This window comes from Dipteris shenzhenensis, chromosome 21 (genome assembly GCF_047967505.1).
Source record: "Dipteris shenzhenensis isolate YYH24624 ecotype China chromosome 21, Dip_SZ_1.0, whole genome shotgun sequence".
Lineage (NCBI taxonomy): Eukaryota > Viridiplantae > Streptophyta > Polypodiopsida > Gleicheniales > Dipteridaceae > Dipteris > Dipteris shenzhenensis.
This window is the reverse complement of record NC_141616.1, coordinates 34637659-34646702: the sequence shown is the minus strand read 5'-3', so window position 1 is coordinate 34646702 and position 9044 is coordinate 34637659. Positions and strand designations below refer to the sequence as shown.

The window sequence follows — 9044 nt, the reverse complement described above, 5'->3', positions numbered from 1 at the left end:
TGGACACTTTGGTATCCAAGGTCTGATAAATAACCCATGGTCATTATATTTTTAATACCACAATATATTCCAATAAAAATGTCTATAACCTCACTTATGTCATTGACATTCATAATGATCCTCCCATGACCATGAGCAATGCATAGTTAGTCATTATATAATCTGGGGTTCATATATATTTCCATTATCAAACATGTAGAGTATCTTTCCTAAGTGCATGCCAATAATCAAAATTCATGGCAGATATCCGATCATTGGCAAAAGAAAAAATGCTCCCATTCAGTATAAATGTATCCTGTGTTCTAGAATACACATCACCCATCACACGTGTGCACGTGTGCTTGCATGTTGCACGTGTGCGCGCCAATGACTTCATGAGGTATCTTCTCTAGAGGGGTTTTCCCACTGCTTAGAATAGTCTTTTCTCGAGGCTATTCTCATTGTAAAAACTTTTTTCTAATATAAATACAATGGTTTCTAATATAAACACAGTGGTTTCACCCCCACAAAAAAGTGTGTGTGTGTGTGTGTGTGTGTACAGTGGTCTCTTATCTTCAAGCACAAAAGCCATCAAACTCCATAACTCATTCTCATCCTAAAAGGTTTTCAGCTTGCTGTGCTACCTATATCTGATCACAACTTTCCAATCGTTGCATATACAACATAACACGTTGCTCTCTATTTGAGTGTCGAGCTTCAAAAGCATTGGCCATGTCTGAGAGCTTGAACAGCTAGTTCTGATTGAGTAGCAGAGATATAGCGATGATGTGCAGTTTCTGTGAGGCAAGAAATCGTCAAATCCTAGAGCGCACTACCATGATCCTGTACCACAATCGTATACCACCACAACTTAACAGCAACAATCAACTGATTAGATTTCAGGATCTAAACTAAAACCTTGAGACCAGCGCCAAAGTTGCCACTTAAGATCTGGCATCAGGATGGTGTTTCATTCCAAGACCAAGTTCTCGCCTGTACGGCCGATTGCACATTGCAATTTTGGCTACATACATTCGTGTCTACACACAAAGACGTGACAGAAAACAAAGAGGCATGGGCCAGGAACTTTAGGTTGATCTGAGTCTTTGAATGTAGAATATAACACCAACACGAGAAACCCAACATCAAATTCGTCAAACTCTGGCATCAAAATCCCAAAGAAAAAACACTTCTGAAATTACCACTCCTTGTACACGAAAATATTTTTCTGTAGGGCCCAAATGCTGTTTTAAGTACTTACAACTTGAAATAAATCACAGATTAAGCTGCCATGGTGAACTCACAAATTAAGATGCTGTCCATGACTGCCAGTGCTCACCATGCAATTGAAATAATGATATATACTTCCCAGGCGTGTTATAAGCCACTGAAAAGAAAGTGCTACATCCTTTTCCTTCCATGTATCACAATAATTTTCTGTTTTGCACTTCTGCAAACAATGCCACAAGATCTCCCTAGAATTGACACCGCTTCTTAGGAACGATGGGCTAACATAGCACAATTTGCAAAAAAAGACGCTAGTTTTCCCTTGGGCTGAACGATTGTCGGACTCTTGAATTTAAGTGTAGAGCTGAGCTTCCCAAGCTTCCGTAGAAATATTAATTTTCTGGTATCACCAAGGGTAACAATTGTAGAGAGGAGTCATCCCCCAGTTTTCATAGAGATATAGACCTCCCAGTATTGCCACATGACATCATGCAGCCAAATCCAGAATGAGATAGGTAAATATTTACAGCTGAGCAACCCAGCTGATATAAATTTTCCACCTTGACACCACATACCTTTGGGTTTGCCCAGATGTGACGGGACTATGCACCACTTAGGTCATCCAGATTCAGCTTTTGTGATCAGAACCACTTGGGACTTTCCTTTATGCATAATGTGCCTAGTATTCATGCATTTTCTCCCCATGTAGATGATGGAACATACCAATTATAAAGAGACCGTTCAACTCCAACCACTGGTATTTTGGCACCCAACAAGTGAAAAGGTTTTCTGAAGTGAATGTAAATCCGAACTAGTCACCAGATTTGTATCCCTGTGGCCATTATAAACATAGTAAACAGTAAAGAGTCATACATGTCGAAGTTCAAACTCTTACGTACCCCAGAAAGGTGAGAGAGAGAGGCAGAGAAAGAGTTTAAGAGAGAGTAACAGAGAGAGTGGGAGAGAACAGGAGCCGCAGCAGTAGCAGTCAACAAGTTCTGCCAGCCCTTTTGAATGCCTATACAAGGCTGCTTACTAAGATCCAGACATTTTTAAAAAAACTTCCTGTATCCTTCTGTAAAGTGTTTCAATCCATCTTTTCCAAGGCTCCTGTGAGAGAGTCTATACCCTGAATATGCGACATTCAATACAAACAGCTATTTCAGTTATCCGCTGCATCTGTGTCATCTGCTAACATCGGTCGTTTGATTCTTCTTCTGCCTTTCATGCTATCGCAATCATCCACAGGGCTGCTGTTTCCCTTACTTGCCCTCTCACTGTGCTGATTTGTTTCACGAATGACTGTACCATGATCTAGGTTCACCAAAGAATCTGTATGTCGATGGCTGCCCTTTCTTCGTTTGAAATCTATGATTACTTCCTCTTCATATACGCGAGAAGAATCTTCCAAATCAGCTACTTTTGTTTCAACTTCCCATCCACAACCACTACGATAAGGCCATGTAGGAAGAAGCCTCTTTTTCTTTCCAGAATGGCTCTTTAAATCCACAGGCTCGCACAAATCTTTATTCCGTAAAACCAAATCTTTCTCGGGACCAAGTTTGGGGCCAGAAAGCCTTAACCAAACACTCGGTCTGCGCTTCACACTCTCCTCAGCAGGTTTGGCTGAAGCATTCTCAAGCAATCTTGAATAAACCACACTTTTAGGATTACCAACTCTCACAATTCTAGAATGTTTTCCTGAGACTCTCAGGAGTGACTCTTGCAGTTGGTTGTTAATCCTACCTGGTGAAAATTGTCCACATGTTTGATAGCCATTGTCTTCAGCCTCATCTTTACCTTGCATAAGGCTATGTCCCTCATATCGAAGGTTTGGCAGCCAGGTACTGTCATGTTTTATGGCTGCTGTCGAATTCTTAAAATTAGTAAGATATCTGATTGAGGCAGGATCTAGACGATCGCCCTCTAGAGGTCGAGACGAATAAATGTGAGTCCGTGTTGAATCATGCACACTTCTATCAAGATTTCCAATCTCATTAGCACTCACTACACCAGGATGTGATAGAACAGGAGGAAGTGGCACAAACGCCACTTTCTGAGTTGCAATTGGTTTCAAATCCTCCTCGAGAACCCACTGTCTTTTTCTTACTACATTGTTAGCTGATTCATTATAGATATTGAAGCTATCAACAAGACTTTGGCTGGAATCTTGAGGGAAAGCATCTCTATGATAAACTCGCTCCTTATAATACAGTTTACCCTGGCCATAAAGGTAGTCGTCTTCATCACCAATAAGAGGGTCTTTTCTGGCTGCAGCAGTATGTGAGTTATCAGAATCCTGTGTCTGCCTTGCAGGCAGACCTGCCAGAAATTCAACGAGTTCACCTTTCGTTTTGTTCTCGCCTGGCAAAGGTGTATAAGCAGAGTTCTCACACCTGTCAAACTGATCGAAATGCAGAAGCTCCCTTTGGAAAGCTCTGTCATTTAGGTATTTCATTTTGAGTTTATAGAGACGGTATTCTTCTTCACTGTAGCTCTGTGTGCTCTTGGGCTCCTGCAATGGGTCATAAGGATCCACATGCCTTACAGATTCATCCCTCAAAGAACTCATCAAACCTTTCCTTTTTGAGTCAACTGTAAAGTCATCTGCACAAGGCTGTTTCCCCTTGTATCGTGGATCAAGCACAAGCCTATCATCCCTTAAGACATCTTCGAAAACAATTTCCTCCCCTACAGCATTTAAATCAACATTTTCAAAATTGGTCTCTGGCAGGCAATGTTTAATACGGACATCTGGACGTAATCTGTTTGCAGCTCTAATATGAGATACCCTCAAATGATGTTCAAGGTCAGTTTGAGGGTTATCTGCAAAGTGCTGCTCTTCTTTTAAAGCCCGATATTCTGAAGGAACACTTTTCAAGTCCTCATGTTTGATGAGCCTGACATATTTACTGTCAGCCGAACTTTCCACCATTCTTTTCTTCCATGTTTCACCCCTTGCATCCAGGAAACCATCCAGTACTTCAAGAGCCTGAAGCTTCCCGTTGTAATGAGTGTTGTTTGGTTCTGCCAACAGAGGAGCTAATCCTCTGTCACGCACTCCCTTGCTGATAATTGCTCGAGGACAAAACAACCTCATAAGCTTTAATACCTGAAAAGTAACCAGACCAAGCAAATGATACTTCAAACGAGCCTAAAAATGGGATTCAAAACTCTCGCATTACAGGGATTGCACTGAAGACACATGCTACAGATGCAGCTGCTGTAAGCTTCCCTCCTCTCTGCTTTTTTGGAAAACCACCAAGCCATCTCTCTCTTCTTAAAGGGAATCTGTGAGACAACCAGCTTGACCAAACTCTCTGTTGAGAACATTGTTTACATGCAAGTTTTCAATGACGCCTGCCAGCCAGCTGATCACCCCTGTGATCTCTTATAAGATTGCATGCACACGTTTCAACCAGGTGATTAATCGGTTTCACATGAAGCCAGTTCACTCAGTACTCTTGATCAAGAAAAAGGATGCGCGTAAATGACAACCCTGGTAATTTTTGCAAAAGAAGCTATCTTCTGTGCAGGCAAGAATTTCAACAAAATGATTTCCTTGAGCCAGCCAGATTCATTACCTGATCTCCCGTCAACTCAAATTTGAATTTGCTTTTTGCGAAGTAATTGTCTTTGATAGCCTGCTGAAACCTCTTCTCTGGAAGCGGCTCACATTTTCTGTAGACTCGAAACTTAACCTGTTGTATCAATATAATATTTAAGTTCATCTATGGAGAAAGCATTGCCACACCCACTATCAAGCAAATACATATGCCTTTGACAATTTTTTAAGCTATAGAACCAGCCAACCACATGCACATGCATTGAAAATATACAAAAAAAAGAATTGCTGAGCAATGTGAAATGGCTGAGTGTCTGTTTCACTGGTATACCAGCAGTTTACAGCTTTTTCTCCTCCGAACAGAGAAAATTTAGCCGCTTGAGAGTTGAATTTCTTGTTTGTAACCTTACTGTTCGTGCTCTCTCTCTCTCTCTCTCTCTCTCACACACACATACATATATACATACTTTCATACACGTGTGTGTATGTCTCCCCCCCCCCCCCCAAAAAAGAAAGACATGAAAGTTAACAGCTTGAGAGTTGAATCATCATTTGTCCATGCACGCACGCGCGCACACACTTTTTTTATGAAAATACACACATACGCATACATATACATATACATACACATATATATAAATATATATGTAAATTTTAAAAAAGACATTGTTAGTTCTATTAAACTTTGCTAAGGTAGACCACTGCATTTGGTGTAGCATCTACCTCCTTCATCAGAGGCCATATTATCATTAAGTGTTAATCATTCCAAAACATTTCCCTCAACTGTGTCCTTTATATTTATTTCTCTTGGAATCAAGCATTCGTGATAAGTTTCTTAAAACAGAGCACCTTATATTACTGGAAGATTGCTTGCACTCAGTCAAGATTGTGGTTGCAAGCACCCTGTACAATGGGAGGGCCACCATTTGAACAGGGAGCTATTACAAAATCGTAAGCAAAAAGTGGCAATCAAATCATGACAATCATTCAAAAGGGACACTTATCGTTTTAGGACAGTAACAAAACATTCTATGGCACCCGAAGACAAGCTGATACCCTGCTATACATTGTCAATCGGTACAAGAAAGGGATTGCCTGTCTTCCACAAGACCAATGAGAAATTTTGCAACAGTACATTTTGCGATAAAGAATATTGCGTACAGCAAGCATCAATAATACTCAGTAACAAGGGCGTATAATTGATTCAAGGGAAGAGGAGTATCTCATGAGACTGGGTATAATTGATTCAAGGGAAGAGGAGTATCTCATGAGACTGGGACAACCTATCTACCACAAGGCTATACAGACAGGCCGGTATACAAAAACCTATCAACAGCAAGCATACAATAACAAGCCATCAGGACAAAGTATCAATGGTGATTGCTTTTTGAAAATACTAAAAGAAATGAATTCTTCCATTTTCATATTAAGGAAACGTGTTTGGTTCAATGTCTCAACGGAGACTCCATCTAAGAGAAGTTTGGTTCAATGTGTTTGGGTCAATGTCTTCACGGAGACTTCATCTAAGAGAATGGGTATACAGAACTATGATTAAAAAACGTCAATACCCCACGAGGTAAAAAAAGTGAGACTCTGTCGAAGCTAGATACTCTGATATTCCTATTTACATAGTGATCACCTGACAGTGAATATATAAAACATTATGACCGTCCTACAGTGGATTTACAAATCGTGACCACCGACAGTGGATATATAACATTGCATAGAGATACACCCGGACAAAGGGCACAAGAGAAGATGCGGATCTGGGCATAGGTTGTTCGGTAATAAGAAAACCAACCCGACATCAAACCACAGCTTAGAAGGCTGTCCAATAAGCAATAAGAGCATCCCCCTTGATGGGAAGAGCCACTGCAAGAGAGAAGGAATCTTCAGGACCCTAACAATATGGTGACACTTGACACAAACAAAGTTTCATCCCTGCCAAATGCTCCAATCAGCATCTTAACTTGATGAATTTTAAGAATCAAATCGGCCCCATTCCTCGTACCTTGTAAGTTTCAAGGTACCCTCAAAAACCTTGCATTCGTTCATCGCTAAATCATTTCGTTTCGAACTAAGGGCGGCTAGACAACTAAAACAAGAAACAAAAACAAGCACTGACAGCCCTTCATGTGAGCTCAGACAGGAAAAAAACTTCTGTCCTGTCCAGAACTGAGATGATCCGTGTAGATGCAACATCAATCAAATGCTTGCATGTGATGAGAGCATGTACGAAATTAGATGAGCTTTCTCTCCCCCGAAACATACCTGCACAGGGAAAGCAACTTCCGAACCGCGATAAGCATCCGGTTCGATATCAACAGCCGCGGCCGTTGTTGCTTCATAGATTCCCCAAAGTTCTCTGGCCTCGAATTCGAATAAAAACAGCTTTGTACCTGGCCTCACCTGTTCTACGAGGGCCTTTTTTGCCACGGGCATACCAAACACACCATATCGAAAATAGTTCTTTCTCACCACGTCGCTGCACATGAAAATGAGACCTGCTATCGGCCTTTTAATGCAGCCATCTGCACTTGATACGATGTCGACAGGTGAGTAACAATCAGGAAGTTTGTCCTTTGACTTCTGCGGCGGGTACCCCGCAACGCGTTTCTGGACAGGAGAACCCCTATTATGGTCAATTAAATCATCTGGATAAAGGTTCTTCTTCTGACCCGCAGGGCGGACATTTGTTTGTAGTCGTCTCATTTCCGCAAAGCCGATTAGATATACGAAAGGTTAAACTTGCGCCTCTAATGAATCACCCTACTGGTTGTGCTTCTTGGAAGGAAGGAACGAACGTTTGGAAGAACTGACTGGCTAGGGAGCCAAAGAAGGCGCAAGAAAGCAAAGAAGGAAGGTCAAAAGGGAGCCATACTGGATAAGAAACGTCGCGGGAGGCCTGAGAAGCAAAAAGGGAGGCGAAATCATCGGCGAAGGGGTGGCGAGGCTACAAGAAAGTGATCCGGAGAGGGAGTTGATGGAGAAGGAGAGGATTGGAGGGCAAAGGAAAGCGAGGAGGAGGATGAATCTGAAGAAGGGCAAGCCCTAATCCGCAGGAGCTCACAAGAGAGCAGAACAAAGCAGACTCGCAGGGAAGAAAATCGTGAATGATTCTGAGAATACATCGGAAGAGACCTTGTTGGCTTTTATCTTCAAGTCCTTTTGAGAAGTTGCCTGCATGTTCAAGCCCCGGTGTAAACGGACCCCCTCCCGTAACTGCCCTGGAGTTTGAGGTCTTTCCTTGGAGAACCTTGCCCTTGAATCAGGGCACGCTCTTGCACACCTAATCCTGAGGCGACCCCTGCCCATCCCCCCCCCCGTGGAGCCATTTCCTCTGCCTGTCTTTCTTGGGCTCCCCTGCATAGAGCCCGTCTGTCGAGCGGGTTTCGTTACTCTCGCAGGTGGGCAAGCTGCTTTTCTCTTCAGAATCGGGTCCGGTTGGACGGCTGGGATTCGATCTCAGCCAACTGTAGACCTTTACATGTTTCTAACACGAACATTCCCACGTCGGGGAAGTGTATGCTCTCACCCTGGGCACATGAGCCCTTTTGAATGCCCTTCTGGTAGCCTGCAGCAGCTAATGATGTGGCACTCGGATAGAAAACGGAAGGCCAAACCCTTCCTAATGGTTGCTGTCGGACTGCACCCGCAAGTAAGGGCACGCAATGATCCGACAACCGATGAAAGGCTACCATGATGAGGCCTTGCACTCCAATGCTTCATGTGCCTATAACTCCAATCAGATCCGTCCAACTTTCGATACGGAATCCTAGTAGCATTCAATTGGCAACATATTGCAATCTCAAGTGCACATGTGCCTAATCTATTTAAATTTGTGAAGAGGCGAAGAATATCCATTCTCCAAGAATCACTTCGCCTTCATCGGGCTGTAGAGAAGCTACCATCCATATTGGGGATGTGGGTGAAGTTAGGTGAGGAAATAGCAAGTAAGAGAAATAGTACATGTGATAAGTTGTCTGCATGTTGAGACCCGATGTAAACAAGCTTTACCTAGCTTAACCCTCATAGCCATTGCTTTTCCACACCATCATCCTAACCTAAACCTTAAGTCATGTAGCGAGGGCCTCTTGTGTTCTCAAATGGGGTTCAAACAGGTGGCCCTAGACTAGTCGCTCATGAAGGTTTATTGGCGGATTCTTGGGCGCCAAAGCCTGTCATAGGTTCAGACATCATTAACTAGTGCTTGGGTGAATGGGGAGTGCCAAATGAGCCCTTCTTCTACGAGACATGTGCCATCTCGAATCAC

General features: G+C 42.7%; 1 protein-coding gene across 1 annotated transcript; it reads right to left on the bottom strand.

Annotated features, from left to right (window-relative positions):
• Positions 1–782: 782 nt before the first annotated feature.
• LOC147888778 (uncharacterized) lies at positions 783–7877 on the bottom strand. Its single transcript, XM_087392409.1, has 3 exons — positions 7043–7877; positions 4791–4907; positions 783–4318 (listed from the first exon to the last, which is right to left on the bottom strand). The coding sequence occupies exons 1-3, from the start codon at positions 7481–7483 to the stop codon at positions 2369–2371; spliced, it is 2508 nt and encodes an 835-aa protein (XP_087248535.1). The 5' UTR covers positions 7484–7877; the 3' UTR covers positions 783–2368.
• Positions 7878–9044: the final 1167 nt, after the last annotated feature.

Excerpts from the sequence above, each read along its gene's own strand:
- LOC147888778 (XM_087392409.1), bottom strand. The coding sequence starts at position 7,483 with ATGAGACGACTACAAACAAATGTCCGCCCTGCGGGTCAGAAGAAGAAC. Across the intron at positions 4,908-7,042 it reads AAGTTGCTTTCCCTGTGCAG|GTTAAGTTTCGAGTCTACAG; the intron begins GTATGTTTCGGG and ends TTGATACAACAG. Across the intron at positions 4,319-4,790 it reads TTGAGTTGACGGGAGATCAG|GTATTAAAGCTTATGAGGTT; the intron begins GTAATGAATCTG and ends GTTACTTTTCAG.